Here is an 18,423-nt window from a genome sequence, read left to right as displayed (position 1 = left end):
AATATACATATATTGAAAAGTTGAGTTTCTCTCTGGCTTTTCTATTTTTCTTCCTATTTATTCCTAAATCAACTCCATATTGTTCTAGTATTGTGGCTTTATAATATATTTTAATATCTACAAAATCAATTCCATACCTATTTTATCTTTACCCATATTGCCTTGGCTACATCTTTTTCTTTTATTTACCTATTTTTGCATTTATTGAGCTTTAGAACAATGCCGTGAAGTTTCCAAAACATTTATTTAGGATTTTACTTGGAATTATGCCAGATTAACAGATTATTTGAAGGTTAATTGACATCTTTGCAAAATAAGTTTTTTATTTAAAAGCATTGTATGTCTCCGTCTATTCAGGTTTCCTTCTTATATACATCAATAATGTTTTTGTTTTCTTTTTATAATCTTGCATTTCATTCCAAGCTTATTCTTGGATATTTTAGATTTTTTGTTACAATTGTGAATGGGATCTTAAAAGTATACTTTATGACTACTATTAGTATGTAGGAAAGGACTGGTTTTGTGTACAATTTGTAACTGCTTACGTTACTGAATATTAGTCTATTTGTTTCCAGTTGATTCTTTTTTGGATTCTCATGTAGATGATCGTGTTATTTGCAAGAAAAGGAAAAGAAAGAGGGTAGACGGTTTTATTTCTTCTTTTACTGTATTTACATTTGGTTTCTTTTTATTTCCTATTACTTTAGTTAGAACCAATACTTGTATGTATCAAATACTATATACATTTTTCTCCGGGGATTCTATAGGGATCTCTCTCTCTCTCTCTCTCTCTTTTTCTCTCTCTCTCTCACATATGTTCCTTCTTTTCCCCTAATGTTTTCATCTCTTTATCCTTTCCTTCTCAGTCCTTGGAGATTTTCTTGGGCTTATCTTCACATTCTCAGATTAAATTTCTTATAACATCTAATATGTGGTTCATTGCTTCTTTTGGATCTTGAAATGCAACAATCAGTATTTATATCTTTAAACTACTCACTTTGGGAAAGTTACGGGTGATCCCCATTTTCACAACCAATGGTCTCTTTGTGGTCCTCATCTCCCTTGATGGCTGTGACATTGACAACACCTCCACCCCTTCTTGTGTCCGTGACGCCAAGGTTGCCTGGCTGTCTTCCTAACTCTCTTCTCCTCAGTCTCGTCCTCCCTCCCACTCTTGAGTTCCCAAGTTCTACCATAGTTGTTTTTCTGTTGTCACTCTACAAGTTCCCCGACAGTCTCATCCCTTCCCATGTCCACTGGCCGAGTCTTGAGAGAGCTCCAACCTCATTGAAAGGTGCCTCTGCCTATATGTTTCAACACCAAACTCTCTGTCTCACCGTCTCCTGACTTTGCTATTCCTAATAGGCACGACACCGTCAGCCTCCGAGCTGCCCAAGATGGAATCTCAGATCAGAGTCAGCCTGGGCATCTTCCTCTCCCACACCTGCCCTGGGCAGTCACCTCGGGCTGTGGGTTCTCTCCTTTCTCTCCAGCTCTGTAACTGCTCTTGGAATTGAAGGCCTGGTGATTCTTCAGAGTATCACGTTATCAGGGTTTGGGGTTGTCTTTTTTTCTCTCTGATTTTCATCTTTTACTCCATCCTCACCACATGCCTTCCCAAAGCACACAGGTGATGATGTCAGTTTTCTGTTCAAACCATTTTAGTGGGTCCTGTTGCAAAACAAATTCTAAACACTTATGACATGCAAGGCTTTCTGTTATCTGGTCCCGAAAACCTTTTCAGCTTTGCCACCTACCACCCCTTCCCAGATGCCCCATGGCCCAGCCATTCCCCAAACACCCCCATGCCTTTGCACAAGCCATTCCTGTTGCCCAGAGTGGCCTTTTCCTGGTCCTTTACCTGCTCAGCCTTGGAGATCAAGCTCAAAAGATAACTCTGAAGCCTTCCTGAGACAGAGAGATTTAGACTCCCTCCTGCCTGTTCCCTCAGTACTGGGTAGATGCTCCTCTATTCAAGCACTTAGAACATCCTATAGCCATTGAGTGTTCCCATCTCTCCCTGTTGAGAGGAGGCCAGGACTTTATTCCTCTTCTTTCTCTCTCACTCCCCCCTCTTCCCTCACGCTCACCGGTCTAACCCCCACCCAAGTTAATCACACCCACCACTTATTGCACATCTGCCCTTGAACAGCTAAATAGCACACAAGGAACGTAATATCGCCTAGTAACCTTACCCTATACCTATAGCACACTCATGTTCTCACTTTCTTGCATGACTGTTTCACACCTTCTTCTCAGTTCCCAAACTTCCTATAATCCCTCTTCCTCCATGACCTTGCCTCTGCTTCATTGGAAAATAGAAGCAGTCAGAAGTCGCCTTCCTCCTTTCTCAACAGCACATCTTCCAATACTCTTGCATCTGAACCCATATCCTCTGCTCCTACCCAAGACCCAGCCCTCACTTCCGCTCTGGGTCCTGTCCCCTCCCGCCTTCCAGAGCTGGCTCTTGCAATGACTCTCTTTCTCTTCTCTGCCACGTCCCTCCCTTTCTCCTAGATCATTTCCATTGATGTGCAGAGATGCCTGACTATCGTCCGTCTCTTAAAAAGATCTCTTGGCTTTTCCTTCTCTCTAGTAATGGCCACTCTGCCTCAGCTGTCCACACCAAAACTTCCCTTCTTATTATCACCTTTTGTAGCCATCTCCAACTGCTCGCCTCCTATCTCAGCTCGACTTACTCCCATCAAACCTCAGTCCTTTCTACTCCACTGAAACAGGCCTTGTCCAGATAAGGGTGATCTCCAAGTTGCCACATCTGTGTCCTCATCTGGCCCTGCCTTTCAGCAGCATTCAACACAGCTGGCCACTTTCTCCTCCTTGAGACACTTTCTGGCTTGGCTTTCATGCCACCTGCTCTGCAGGTGTTCCCCTCACCTTTTGGCCTCCACATGCCCTTTCCCAGACTCCCCTCTTCTCCATGTTACCATGTTCTAGAGTTCAGTCATGAGACTTCTTTTCTTCTTTGTGTCTGCTTTACAGATTTAAAGATCATCTATATGTCAGTGACTCCCAAATCTGTACATCCAGTCCTGATCTCTCCCTCAAACTGCAGACTCTGACATGCATACTAAATTATCTCCTGAGAGGCATTTCAAACTCAATGTGTCTAAAACTCTCTAGAACTCTCAATGTGCCCCTTCCAACATCCTCCTCTGCAAGTCTTCTCTGTCCCATGAACTGGCCCAGGTGCTCAAGCCAAAAACCCAGGAGTCATCTCAATTTCTCTTTCTCCATCCCCTTCTCACCGCCCTACTATCCAATCCATCAGCAAACTCCACTGATTCTATCTAAAAATACTTCCCTAATCCATCTATTTGTTTCTGTCTCCATTGCTACCATCCTGGTCCAAGATACCACCGTCCCTCACTGTACTACTTGCAAGGGTCTCTTAACTGGCCTCCTGGCTTCCTCTCTGGCCTTCTGCCAAGCATTCATTTTCTACCCAGCAGCCCAAACAATCTCCTAAAAAGGTAAATCAGAGCATATCACTGACCTGCTTAAAATCCTGCAGTGGTTTCGTGTTGCACTTTGAATCAATTCCTACTCCTCACCCAGGCCTAGGAAGCCTTCTGTGGCCTGGCCCTGGCCACCTCTCCCACCCGCCCCTTCCACTCGCCCCCTTGCGTGTCCCTGGCCACAGTGGTGCTCTTTCTGTTCCTCAAAGCCTACCTCTTGCCCATCTGAAGGCCGTTGTAGCAGCTGCTTCCTCTTCCTGGGATGCTTACCACTTCTCATCCCAACCCGTTTTATTTTTGTCATAGCACTAATCATAACTTGACGTTTCCTTGCTTATTTATTTATTTTTATCATCTGTGTCTCTTACCTAGAGTAAAAGCTTCCTGAAACTACGGTTCTCACTGTCTTGTGCTCTGTTGGCTTCCTAGCACCTAGAACAGCTGCTGGCAATAGTAGGTGTTCAGTAAACGGCTTGTTGAAGGCATGAATGAATCCTAGTGTTCCTTGCAGTTGATATCGTTCCTGACACAGATTGAGTTCTCACATGTTTGCTGAATTAACAGATAAGCCAGTCCAACTACACTGGAAGCTTCGTGAGGGCAGAAGCCCTGTTTCAGGTTTCTTTATCTCCTCCACATCACCTAGCATGGTGCCAGGGACTCCCAGGTGCTTAGTAAATATGCCTGTTGGATTTATTCTTCCTCACAAAGGGAAAGCCAAAAATCCTGCTGTCTACTTCACAGACTTCATTTCTCTGAATGAACGTGTGACACAAGAGGAATGAAAACAAAAAACTGGGTAGGAGCCCCAGTGGCTGGTCAGACTTTCTTGGTTGGGATGGTGGTAAAAGGAGAGTCTGTCCCCTTGCCATTGCCCTACCAAACTTCTAGCCAGGATGCTACATTACTGTTTGATGTGTGTTACAGGGCGCAAGCTATATCCTGGTCATGGTGGACCCAGATGCCCCTAGCAGGTCGGAACCCAGAATGAAATACTGGAGACATTGGCTGGTAACAGATATCAAGGTAAGCAGGCCACGAGGCACTTTCTTACTCTTATGGGATGGCTGGAAGGTTATCATTCCATGCAGTTCTCGGCTCTCATTCAGGAGGGTTGGAGACAAACACTAGGATTAGCGAGGACTTCTGTGGCACATTGCCCTCAGCACTAAGATGTCACAGCGCTCCCAAGTTTCCTAACAATTTCAAAAAATGTCCCAGGGCTAGAGCTACCCTGGCAAACCAGCTCTCCAGACAAGGGAACAGGAGGGAAAGACCTGATTTCTAATGTTTGCTGATTTTTATGATAGAAATAAATTCTCCCACCGTGGTCTATTTGATGCTCCCAGTGATGTAATAACTGACTCACACAGTTTCTGAAAGTTTAACGATTGACTGTAGCATGTTGCTGGATTTGGGGGCACTGAAGTGAATCTGTGTGGTCCCATCCTGATGGGGCCAGGGGCAGGGAAGAGTTGTGGCGATTTCCTTTTCTTTGTACAGGAACAAGTGACTGCCCCTCATCTTTGTGTCTTTGTTGTCACAAAGACAGTTGCGAAGGAGCCTGGCTCAGCCTTTGCAGAGTAGGTTCAGCGAATTTGGTGGACTGTTGGTGGGTGTTATGTCGGGGAAAAAGAGAATGCTCTATTGCCAGACAAGTTTTGGATACTCTGGGTTGAACTGAGTTGATCCAATTTCTCACTGAAGTGCTTTTTGGAGCTTTTACTATCCTAACATGCCCTATATAATATGCATTTATTTCCCAGTCTCACTTGCTTATTGAATCTTTTGTTCATGAGCGCCTGGCAGTGCACTTTGGGGAAGTCCATGCTAGCCCCAAATATTCACAAATCTATGCCTAGAAAACCCGCAGATGGCCTTTGCAAAGACCATGGAAAGGCATCAACCCTGCAAGACGGTGGGAACCCAGAACTAGAAAAGCTAAGTTTGGGTCTGGTTTGGATCTTGGCTGGTTATGAACTCAATGACCTCTGGCAGGTCACCAGGAACCTCTCTGGGACTTCGTCTGTATCCATAATATGGGAACCGTGCTACTGACTTTGTGTGGTTGTTGTGATGAGTCAATGAGATAACACATTGAGAGCACTTTGAAAACAGAATTCCACAAACATAAGGAGTTTATGTTTTTCCTTTAGAGCTATGGGCAGAGGAAGGGGTGCCAGTCTGAACTGGCTATTGACTCTCCTGCACAGGGCAGGGACTCTCACAGCCATGAGTGGGGTAAGGGGAGTTACCCTGGCAACAATCCCATGGCCGCATGACCCGGGCCCTTCCCAGCAAGCTCAGGTGCACAGCCCTCCTTAGCCCTCTGTAGTGGCTATGGCCCTGGAAGGGCCTTCCCCAGGGGAGACTCGAGCAGCAGCTTCTTGGGCAGTGCCGGAGCTGGTCTCCTTACTGCACGCGCCTCCCCACTGAGCACCCAGCCGGGCGAAGAGCTCTGGAAACACCACAAACATGCAAAGGGGAAGGGAGGGGAACAGAGGGTGTAACAGGGGAAGATACAGCATCTCCCCCTAGTCTAGGGCATTGCCATTTTCTGGGCTTGGCCCTCCCTAGAAGTCACAGGGGGTGAAATGCTCAAGAGAGGAGTGTTGCTCTGAAGGTCATAATCCCAGTCCGCCCCACACACCCAGGGCTCCCTGCGACAGGGCTCTACTGGACGTTTCAGAGGCCAGAGTGCAAGAGCAGTTATGGATGGGATGATTTCAGAGTCGAGGGGTCTTGGGACCGTGAGGCTTCTCTCTGCCAAGCCTGAAGGCCCCTCACTCCCCACCCCCTCACCCCCATACTCACTTAGGAGGGACCTTTTCACATGAGCTCTGTGCTGCAGACATGGGTTTGGCCTCAGCAGCCCAGCTTAGAAGCGGAGCAGGTGGCAGGTGGCAGCTGTCAGGCAAGGCTGCTAAGCCACGGAGCTTACAAGGGCCACCTGCCCGGGTGCGGCCCTCGGCCTTCCCGCTCAGGCCGGAGGAGGCTTGGGCTTCAGTCGCATTTTCACCCCCTTCCCCTCATCTGAGTGTCCGGCAGGAAGTGGCAGCTACAGCCACTGGCCCTGCCCACCTGCCTCCAAATTCCGCCAGCCACAAGACCGTGTCAACCCAATTCATTCAGATCTCAGATTCTGGACCTCGACCAAAGGAAGAGAGGGCTCGAATCAAACCCAGGGCACTTCCTTTGTGTTGCTGTTTGCGGTTACTGAGTGGGTCTCGGACAGTAGAGGGCATTCAGATGAGTAGGCGAGCTTGTTAAAATGGAGATTCCTGGGCCCCACCGTGCCCGCTGAACTTGCATTTCAGTTGGTCTCGAGAGAACCGTCCACATTTAGCAAGCACCCAGGAGTCAGCAGCTTGAAGGAAGACCCAGAGTCCAGTGTTGGCAGGCCTTGGTCATTGTTCACATCACTCCTTTGTGGAACGATTTTTGAGTGAAAAGCACTTTGGAAACTTTTGAAGCTGGCAGTCGCTTTGTGAACTAGGCGTTATCCCCATTTCATAGACGAGGAAGGCAACCGAGAGAGGTTGAATGATGCAGCCTCTCGGCTGGCGGGGTATAGAGGTGAATCTTCAATCCACTCCCCCAGCTCCGAACCACACGCCCTTCCTGCCGTGCCCTGCGATCTCTCCCATCTCTCCCATCCACTCCACTGTGACAAGGAGCCACCACGCCCCCTCTGTAAGGTGGGAAACATCATCTCTGTGGTTCCCCCACCACCCCCCAGCTTACTCCCAGGGCTCTATTTCTGACAACCGTTTATAGGTAGATGCTTCCAGGGAACCCTCCTCAGGGAACACTGTCTTGCCAAATAAAACACACCTGGTAAGTGTTTTTGAACCTCATAAAACTACAGCCTACATACCATCATTATCCAAGCGGCTCAGCAACAAAGCATCCCATAAAGTCACTGCAGATGTAGCGCGCCATTGGCCCCGTGATTCACATGACCACAGAAGCAAACTTGGTGGAACCTAGGCTGCCCTTGCCATCAGGGCTGCAGGTCTGACTGGATGGTGGACCAGGCCATGGCCAGCAGAACCTCTCACGGGGGATAATTTTTTGACAGGCTGTCCAGGTTGAAACAGGACAGCAACCAGTTCTTAGGAATACAGGAAACATCTGTAGCCTCTCCATCCCCTTCCCCAAAGAGAGGCTGGCAGTGTCTGGCATAAAGTAGGATAAAGCTCTAGACCTGTAGACAACTTAAATATAAAGTAGGAGTTAGCCAGGCACGGTGGCTCACACCTGTAATCCTAGCACTCTGGGAGGCTGAGGCAGAAGGATTGCTTGAGCTCAGGAGTTGGAGACCAGCCTGAGCAAGAGCAAGACCCTGTCTCTACTAAAAAATACAAAAATTAACCAGGCATTGTAGTGCACACCTGTAGTCCCAGCTACTTGAGAGGCTGAGGCAGGAGAATCGCTTGAGCCCAGGAGTTTGAGACCAGCCAGGGTGATATAGCAAGACACTATTAAAAAAAAAAAAAAAAAAGAGCAAGGTCTGTGTAGCCAGACTGCTGTGGTTCAAATCCCTAATTCACCATTAATAGCTGTGTGATCTTGGGCTAGTTGCTCAACCTCGCTGTGTCTCAATATACTCACTTGTAAAGTGGAGCTACTAATAGTCCCTACCTCACATGGCTATTATGAAGCTTACCTGAGTTATTTTAAGTAAAGTGCTCAGAACGATACCCAGAACACATAGCAAGCCCTATATAATTGCTTGCTATTAAGTTATTATTATCACTGTAAGTCGAGTATCTGGCTACACTGGAGTTACAAATGCCAATGAAATAGAGGAAGGTTCTGCCTGCACGGGGCTTCTATTCTAGAGAGACCAAGGAAGGAGTCTGCAGCACAGTGGTGGTATTATGAGGGCCCCAGGGACTTCCTAGGGGTAGAACTTCCTATACCTGTGGGTTCCCATTAGCTCAGGAACAGAACTAGGCTTCAGTCCCCAAACCGGGCCAGACTAGAGCAGGCAGGGACTCATACATAAAGCATGCTGTCCTTCTTGGTCCCCTCTTTGAAACTTTCTCATCGAGAAAAAGAGATTTCTAGCAGAACATTGAGAGATAACATCTTTCTGCCCCACCGATGTCCTCAGCTTTTCCTTCAAGATATTTTTCAGTTCCGATTCAATCTAACTAATAATCTTTATGCTGAAGGCTTATTAAGATATCAATTAATTTGCATCATTCATTTCAGAAGAAACACTTATTGGTTCATCTTTTATTTGTCTCTGAAATTAGTGCTCAGGGCTTTTCATGCAGACATTTTCATTAGACATTTTATTGTTAATGGGAATATTGAACACAGGAAGATGGTATATTAATACTTTCCACAAAGAATATCATGATTGGTGACAAAGAACGCTAAGAACAATTAAGGAGACAAGAGTACCTTTTCGCTTCCAAAAAAGAAAATCTTCCTAGAAACCGTCAATGATTCTAAAATTTGCCCTGAATATCTTTTTTGTTTTAAGAAAGAAAAGGCAGCCAGCAAGTTCATGCTTCCCTTCCATTCAGTGCCCTCAACCTTTGGCAGCTGTAAATGCAACCAGTTCTGGGTTGAATTAAAAGGGCCTCTAAGGGGTCATTATTCTGTCTACTTTTCTATAGGGTTAAATTTTTCCATAATTAGAGATATTTTTAAGGACCTCTAAGTGTGTTAGGTGAATAAGACAAACGGGAAACCCAATAAGCAGGGCAGGGTTACAGCTCCGCGCTTTCTAGCCGTGCGGTTAGCACGTGCCAGGACACTTGTATTGGAGTGAACGGGCCCATTATTGAGCAAGTCGCCTGACCTCCCTGAGTCGACACGCTCTCCTCTGTAAAACCGACAGAAATCCTCACTCTTAGGGGTTGAGACAAGGAAAAAGGAAATTACATACGCAAAGAGGAGAAGCCTCCCTGGAGAGAGACGCCATAGAGAGTGCGAGTCTATCCTTGTTCCTAATCAATGGAGCAGCGGATCCTGTTGCCATTTAAATATACATATAGAAATAATTACATAATGTGATTTTCCGCATACCCAGAACCCAGCTAGCAATTAACAGAATAAACGATCTTTATCTGGACCGCAAGTTCAGATGAAGAGGTCAACCCAAGGAAATGGGATTAATAATTATTTATTTATTTAGAGCTGTATTTTCCGTTTTACCACCGATATCATGCCATTGCCTGTGCATGCCGTGACCCGTACGGTGAGGGTCCATTTTATATAATAAACAACTGAAACCCATGATTTATGCTCTCTTAGAGCATGTAGGTTCAGAGGTATGGGCCGTCAAGAGCATTTGCTGGTGGGGACAATGCAGAGGTGGCCCTGGTTATAAACCAGACTTGTACGAAGCCACTGTGAAGGGAAAGGAGTCTGGACTTTAGGGCCAGATGAACGAGAGGAGGTTCCAGGCTCAGTTTCTTCGCCATTAAAATGGGCATGATAATGAAATGTGTTTCCCAGGGTCCAGTGAGATTAAGGCTGCTGACACAGACTTATAGGACCTCAATAAATGTGCTTCTCTCCCTGATCACCCCTCACTTTGACATCCCTTAGACTATTGGACTCATGTTTTGCAAAGTAAAAATTCCAGGCAGTGCCCAACACAGCTCACCCCTCTGCCTTCCGAGTCCAGGTGGATTCAGGCCCACCCCGGAGGGCCTAGCACGACCCAGGCTTGCTTTGGTGGAGGCGGTAGTCGGGGGTGAGAGGGGGAGACAGCCAGTCCCATCATCCAGCCTCTGGGGATTGCCCTGTGGCCCCCTGGACCAGAGCAGGCCCCCTGGAGTCATCCCAGACCACAGCCATGCATGGGCTGCAAGTGTGGGCAGGCCCACAGTGTGCGCCCCACGTTGAAGGGCCGTAGCCCTTTCCTCCCCAACACTTTCCACCTCTATTTTTAACACAAGCCAGCACCCCTCGCCAGCTCCTTATCGCTCAGCCCCACTCTCCTGTCATTGTCCCACCCCAGAGATGCCTTCGCTCCCATTCAAAATAATTTAAATAAAATGTTGCTACAAAGTGGAATATTATCTTTTGATGAATGTTTTTAAAGCCCTTTAGGTTTTCATGGTAATTTGCGATGTGAAATTATTTGGAGATAAGAGCCAAATTAGCTCTCGTATGCTGAGGTCGCTGTGTCCTGTTATCCATGTGAGCAGTGTTTAAATATAATCAGCCCTTAGACTAATGCAGCATAATTGTTCATTTGAAATAGCTTTTTTTACTCCATTCAATGAGTCATTAAAATATTCAAGGGATAATGCAGTGAATTGGAAATGAATTTATCATATTATCCCATACATACTGTAGTGCTTCAGGTAACTAAGGAGAAAGAGAGACAGCGAGAGAGAGAGAGAAGGAGAGAGAGAAAATATGAATGCAAGGTATCCAGGCAGGAAGGGAGCCAGTATGTACAGGAATCTGGTAAACAAAGCTCTTTAGTTGGTTTATGGCAAGCATGTATAGAAAGGCTGACTAGGAGGAGCGAAAAAGAAAGAAAATGCTGTTCTTCGAGGAGGTCTCTCTCGCTCGCTCGCTCTCTCTCTCCCTCTCTCTCCCTCAGCGCTCAGATTCTGTGCTCCGACTCAGCTCCGCTGTTAACTTATTTTTATCAAATATGTTTATATCAGAAAGTCGTTATGGAAACCAATTCTGCCATCCAGGAGAATTCCTGGATCAGGCAGAAAACTCTCTCTCTCTCTCTCTCTCTCTCTCTCTCTCTGTCTCTCTCTGTCTCACACACACACACACACACACACACAAGATACCCCAAAAGGATCAGCACAGTCTGCTCACCCAACTCTGCACTGGGCTCTGAGGGGGCAGAGGGTGGTGCCCGGCTCCCTGTCCTGGACAAAGCCGTAAGATGAATAAGGCTGAGACCAGCAGCCCACATCCACCCTTGCTCTGACATGAAGAACCTGGACATGTCACTGTCCACTGAGCCTTGGTCGCCCACCCCTGAGCAGATGCTCTTAGGAGGAGGTGGTGGGGGCAGGGTTGTGGCTGGCAGCATCTTTGAGCACAGTGATCCTTTCTTGATCTCAGAAAGTTCTGACCATTTGCATTGTTTACACTACACCCGGAATAATGTCTTCTGACCATGTTAGTTTAAGGGGGATAGTGACCAGCGTGAGGAAAGCGACCAGCATGGTCAGATTCCGTAGAAACCGTGTCAGGCCAGTGACAACCAGAAGCAGGGAAGGTTAGCCTCCTGGAACAACCCAGAAGCATGGAATGAGCTGCCTTTACAGTCGAGGAAATCTCATTGGAGGGTGGACAGGTCCTGCTCTACTCTACTAGCAGAATCAGAACCAATGGGTGAAGTTTTACAAGGAAACAAATTTTGGCCCCACATGAAGAAGAACTTTCTAAGAATCTGAACCACCTAGGAACTGAGCATATACCCCACAGAGGAGCACATTCCGTATCCCTGAAAGTAATTATTCACGGGTTGCCCCGGGGAATTTCCTCACTGGGCAGAGACTGGTGCAGATGGCCTGTAAGATGTGTCCCTTGGCACCTCCAAATAATGTCTCCACCTGCCATATTTCCTCTCCTGGCCAGAGAGACACTCTTCTTACAGTTATAGCCATATAACGTATTAACAACAACGGGAACAATTAAAAAAGAAAGAATAAAAAGGAGGGAGGGAAGAGGAAGAAGAAAAATAAGAAAAAACCTGTGCAAACTTGATAAGCCAAGCCCTGTGCTTTCTTCACATAGTCCTCACAAAAGCCCAAGAGGGAGGCAATGTAGAGAGGAAAACTGAGGCCCAGAGTGGGTAACCAACTTGCCCGAGATGTCGCAGCTACCCAGTGGCTGCCTGAGATCTGAGCCCAAAACCTACACGCATACTCCTGCAGCCATATTGCCCCTCTAGAGTCTAGGCAGGTTCCATACCCGCTACCTAGGCCCAGCCCGTGTGACAGCTTATATTAGGGCCAGGTGTGGGTGCTGAGAGGCAGTGGTGCTGGTGTAAGTGGAATGGTTTGAGGCTGGTGGCCCCTCTACCTTTAGCCATGCCCACCTCAACCATGGCACAGCCCTAGACCTGGGCCTTTGAGTGCAGTGTGGACACAGGAGGTCGAGTGTCCTGCTCGCTGTGAGCACAGCGTTTACCTCCCTGAGTTTGTCTCCTCCCCTGTACAAGGAGACTAACGTTGACCTCACAGGATTGCTGAGGATTCAATGAGGGACAATTTGTAAAATGCCCAGCACGTAGCGCCTGGCACTTAGAGTTGCTATGTATATACTGGTTCTCTACTCCTTCCTCGTCTGTCACTCTAAATCCTCCATAGGAAGCTTAGATACAGAACATATGTCACCCTCGAGAGGTAGGACAGGGCCCGGCCAGGAGAATGAGCTGCCCATGTGGTTAGCACTTAAAAGACCTCGAGGGAGAAAAGCCAGAGCAGGCGTCAGACTTAACAGGGAGGTGTCAGGACTGGCTGTTTGACCTGCACTGCGCTAGCACTGTGGCTATTTGATAGAATGAAATAAAAATAAGTAAATAGTTGATGAATATATGTTAGGAATTTAAAATGTGGGTTTTCTGCTGCCCAGTTGGAAAGACAATGCCAACGTACAGGAAATAATCAGAGCGCAGTACTCAGTGGTTTAGAGTCAACTCTAAGTGGGCCCTTTGGACTCAGAGAGCTGGGGGAGTTGAGAGCACCCAGGCAACCCCTCCTCCTTCAAGGCTCAGCTCAGATGTCGCCTCCGCCACAAGGCTTGCTCTGATGCCCCCAGACTGAGTTAGTCAGTCCTGCCTGTGCTCCTGCCACACTCAGACAAACCTCAATTAGTGACCTCATTATTATTTATGCATCTCTTTTCTCTCTCAGACCATGAGTTCCTGGAGAGCAGAAATCTATCTTACTCTTATTATATCCCGAGCACCTAGCACAGTGCCCAGAACATAGAAGGCCCTCAGTAAATGTTGAATGAATGTATGAATAAAGGCCTAAAGGAAAGAGTGAATAAAAGAATGAAGGAAGGGATGGATGAATGGAGGTTGGGTAGATGGAGGATGGAAGGTGGGGGTGGTGTCCCTGTGTGATGACTTCACAGTGGAAAGAGGAGTTGACCTTGGCCTTGAATTATGAGCAGGCCTGGAAAAGTCAGAGGATATCAGATTGCATTTCAGGAAGGGAACAGCATAACTAAAAGCTCAACATTTGAATGGGGTAGACAAAAGCATCATGAACATACAGTTAAAAGCCAAGATGGCTGAGTCAATTGAGGCCCGTATCACTTGTCTCTAGATTGTTATTGCAAAAATCTACTAAACTGGTTCCCTTCCTATAACCTCACTCCCTACAAAAGAATCAACCTTTCCTTCATGGGATGATTTTTCTAAAATCTAGACAAGATCATGTTACTTTCCTATTTGTAGCCCTGCAATGACTCCCCAGTATCTCAAGACAGAGTCTCATCTCCCCAGAGTGTGGTTCAAGGCCTTTGAGGCTCTGGCCCCTGCCTCCTCCCCCAGACCCTGTGGTCTCCTGCTGATCTGCTTATGGGGTCTCAGACCTTCTCTGCTGTCAGACCTCTGTGGACTTGCTCTCTCCCCTGTTCCTCAAAGCCCTTCTGCAGTTTGCAAACACATGGTTGCTTTAAACGAGTTAAGATCTCTAGATGACTTACACCTTCCAGGTCCAGAAAGAGCTTAGATTTGCAATCACGAAATCATTTCCAGAAATAGGAAAGGAAAATGTGGATTCCTGAATTTAGGCTGGTGAGTGTAATATCAATCCTTATCAAAATTCAAAAATAGTTTAATAAGTAGACGGTCTGAAACAACACAGAAAAAAACCAGTGAACATTAGGAGTCAGCATAGGTTCACCAAAAACAAGTTACACGTGACCCCTCAGGTGTCTTCGATGGCAAATGCACTGATCCTTTGGACCAGGAAAAAGCTGTCAGTAGGCACAGCACAACTTGACACAAGCATTAGACCAAGTTAATCATAGTAGCCTTGTGGGCAAGGGGGAGAGATGTGACTTTAATGATTGTTGTGTTAGGTGAGTTTGTGGCTTGTTAACAAATCATTCCTGAAGAGTGTTGACAAATGAATTAGGATCCATCCTAAAGTTTGTCCCTGGTGACAGGCCCTGGGCTTCTGGCATGAGCCTCACCTCGTTCAGTATTCTTATCGATAGCGCGCTCACCAAATTTGCAGGTCACACTAAGTTTCAAGGAATAGTTAACACGATGGGTAACACAAAACAGTTAATTTCGGCAAATCAGAAGATGTGCTTGCACTGAAAAAAAATTAAATTTAATAGGGATTAATCTAAAGTTCTATATTTAGGTTCCAAATCAATTGCACACATACAGAATGGGGAAGATCTGGCATGCCAGAGGTTCACGAGGGGAAGAGATCAAGAGGAGTTTTAGTTAGTTTATAAGCTAATTTTAATCTAAATTTTAAGCTAGTAACAGAGTGTCAAACCATAATGCAGGAGTTAAGACAGTTAATATAATCTTAGGTCACAGCAGTAGAAGTAGAGGCTTTAGATTACTGAGGAGTTATAACTCTCCTTCTGTGCGTCAGTCAGACCACTTCATTCATTCATTCATTCATTCATTCACTCAGCATGTGCTCAGCACATCTTAGGTAACAGGTTTCATTCAGGCACTGCAGATCAGAAGGTCTTAGATCAAATCCCTTCTGTTAAGGATCACTGACAGTCTGGTGAGAGCAGCAGAGGAGAAAATCAATGACTCCAGCAGAGCAGAGAGTGCTGGGTGGAGTTAAGTTCTGAGAACCATGGAGGGGAGAAGGTGGGGGAGGGGGGAAGGCTCCCCGGAGGAGGCCACCTGTGAACAGAGTACAGATTCACGAGGGACCAGTAAGGAGAGGGCATCTGGGCAGAGGGAGTGGCAGGAATGAGCTGGGTGAGTTCCAGAAACAGAAAGGGGCCGATCTGGCTGGAGCAGAGTCACCAAGGAGAAGCGTTTGGGAGATGAAGTCGTGAGGGCGCCCAGGGAGGCCAGGAGGAAGGCAGGGTCTAATCCTGGCCTGTTAGAATCACCGAGAACCACACAGCAGACCAGTTAAATCGGAACCTCTGGGGGTGGAGCCCAGGCTTCCTCGTCGTTAAGGCTGCTCAGAGGACGTGAGTGTGCATCTGGGTGGAGGGTGTGGAAGAGGGAGTTGCCGTTCGAGGGGTATGAAGTTTCAGTTCTAGAAGATGATGGAGTTCTGGAGACCTGTTGTGCAGCATCGTGCCTATCATTAGCAACACTGTCCTGTACACTTAAAAACTGGTGAAGAGGGTAGATCTCATATTACGTGTCCTTACCACAGTAAAAAAAAAATTTAAAAATGTGTACCTGGGTTTGAGAACCGCCGATGTAGGGCCTTGATCCAGGCTTGAGCAAGGAGTTTGGCACCCAGACTACAGGAGGACTTTAGGCAAAGGGTATTTTTAAAAAGGGTGTTTTTAAAAAAATCACTCTGACTGCTGTGGGGGTTGGGGCAGCAGGTGGCCGTAAGAGGTCACTTTGCTCCTTGGGGACAGATAACATGACTTGTCCATGCAAAGGACAGCCTCAAGACCTGTGTGGCAAAGTTGGGAGCCAACAGGAAGTGCCAGTAGATTTGACATGGAGGGTGAAGCATGGCTGGAGGATGGCCCCTAGGTGGGGCCTGAGCCCTTTCCTGAGATGGGACGCTAGAGGGCAGGCAGGTTAGGAGACAGGGCATCGTCTAAAGCTGGGCCTTAGACATGTTCATTCTAAGACTCCTTTTAAGCCTCTGGGTGGAGATTTCAAGTAAGAGATTGAATGAGTCCTGAACTCCCAGGAGAGGCCAAGACAGGAGGCCTGGCTTTGGGATGTGTACGTGGTATTCAAGGCCAAGGGGCTGCTGCCTCTCGGGAGGGTGAGTGAGTTGTCTCTGGAGATGTTCGAGGAGGAGCTGTCTGCCAGGGGTGGGGCAAGAGGTTGGACTAGATTGGTCCTCTTCCAGGACTTTATAAACGAGCCTGACACCAGCCGACTCAGAGCAGAGGAGAGGCAGGGAGGCCAGGCAGTGCAGGGCCTCGGGTCGGCTCTGTTTAGCAGGGGACTGGGGGATAGTTGGGAAAGAGTTTGGGGCCAGGATTCAGAAGGCCAGTCGTCAGCCGGGTGATGCTGCTCCTGTCTCTGCCCCTCTGTGAGTCTCTATTATCCCACCTGCAAACTGAGCCAGGTAGGCAGATTTTGGTGAGAATGCCAAGCTCTGACGGTTATGATTCCATACTCGATCCTCCACTGAGCAGCCCCCAACCTTTCCTTCTGCCAAAATGGTGTTCATATGCACAACACACTCCCCTGGGCCTCCGAACACGTAAAACAAGCTCCAAGTTCCGCCTAATTCCCTGGGCACTTGCTCTCCCAGTCAACAAAGCATTTTGGAACACCAGCGAGAGTGGCATTATTAGAGGGAGACGGTGGAAGTCACTCTCATTTATTTTAAAAGGTAAATCACTCACTAGAGCTTTATTATTAGTAACACCCGCCTGGGAACCCACTTCCCTAGGGATTTGTAACTGTCGGCTGGGACTGGTGTCAGGTGGGCTTTGCAAACCTCAGCTACAGACCACAGAACACCAGAGTGGGCCATTGAGGGGGGCGAGGCCTACACAGCTCTCCTTTCAGGAGAGTCAGCCAGCACCCTTCTGCGGGAACTGGAGGAGGACAAGCCCCCACGGCAGGAGGCATGTTGGGGGCAGCTGCAGGAATCCGGGCATGCCAGGGTGAGAGACAGGCTTAGCATGGGGGCAGCAGGGATGGGGAGGAAGGCCCAGGGGCTTCCTGGGGCTCTCTTGCCAGCCTCCACCCAGAAAGACCACAGTGGAGCCGGTGTGGGGAGATCAGAGTCTGGGGACCACATAGCCGGTGGCCCCTAGTCAGGAGAGAGCAACACCGTCCTCCCACAGTGGGCTCTGTTGCTTCCCAGAGAGAGGAGGAGGAGGAAACCACAGTCCAGCACACTCAGGAAGAATCTGGAGACTCTGCCTGGCAGTGGAGGGAGGGGCAGTGGGAAGGGACTTAGGGTGGAAGGACAGATGCCCAGAGCTCTCTGAGCCCCTGGCCTGTTAAGCCCTTGGCTAAGAATTGGCTTTTTCCTTTCAAAGAGGGTGGAAGTCACTGTTTTCTTGTCTCAGTTGATGAACAGATTCTGGGTGGCAGGAGTCACCATAGAAACAGGTGCTATCTTAAGCAAATGAGCCTTATTAACCTTAAGAGTGGTGGAGTTTTCACAAGATTGCACATATAGGGTAGGAGGGAGAGCGGGGTTTGGTGGGGGGAGGGCCGCCGTGGCTGGGAGCCGCGTTGCCGTGGCTCTGGGTGTGGATGCATGTGTACGTGTGTGTGTGCATGTATGCTTGCATTGCATGTGTGTGGATGCCCATCTACACATCCTTTTGCAAAACCATTCCCCAGGGGATGAGCTCAGGTTCTGCCTTTTCCCTAAGAAATATGCATTTCCCCCAAAGAAACCTCCATCTCCTGGGGAACTGGCCTCAAGGTAGCAGAGGCCAAAAGCCCTGCTGCTATCCTTAACTCTTTCTCCCACTGCTGTTTGCAGTCCCTGAATGTGTCCTCCTGTCTGCTGTACCTCGAGAAGAGGTACCTCCCTGAGGACCTGGCAGCTGGGAAGCAGGGCCCACTTTGCTCCCGGAGGCAGTGTGGTGCAGTGGTGGGTGCGGGGACACTGAGGCCAGGTAGACTTGCATCCATGTCGCTGCTCCATGACTCTGAACAGTGACCTGCCTCTGTGAGCCCCGATCTGTAAAGACAGAACACCATGTACCTCCCAGGGCTGATGCGAGACACCAACGAGATCATGCATGTCGATATGGAGTGTCTTGCTACCCTCTCCCCTGTAACTGGCCCCCTTTTTGCAGTGAGGTGAGGACTCTCTTCTCAGTCACA

At 47.8% G+C, this 18,423-nt stretch overlaps 1 protein-coding gene across 4 annotated transcripts in view; it reads left to right on the top strand.

The window, feature by feature from the left end:
- PEBP4 (phosphatidylethanolamine-binding protein 4) overlaps positions 1-18,423 on the top strand; it is a 211,989-nt gene that overhangs the window by 117,925 nt on the left and 75,641 nt on the right. For all 4 annotated transcript variants that reach the window (XM_012662965.1, XM_012662968.1, XM_012662966.1 and 1 more), the window contains exon 4: positions 4,404-4,502. In XM_012662965.1, coding sequence (XP_012518419.1) covers positions 4,404-4,502 — 99 coding nt within the window. The remainder of the gene's footprint in view (positions 1-4,403; positions 4,503-18,423) is intronic.

Source organism: Propithecus coquereli, unplaced genomic scaffold, assembly GCF_000956105.1.
Source record: "Propithecus coquereli isolate 6110/MARCELLA unplaced genomic scaffold, Pcoq_1.0 Scaffold79, whole genome shotgun sequence".
Lineage (NCBI taxonomy): Eukaryota > Metazoa > Chordata > Mammalia > Primates > Indriidae > Propithecus > Propithecus coquereli.
This window is presented reverse-complemented; position numbering and strand designations above follow the sequence as displayed.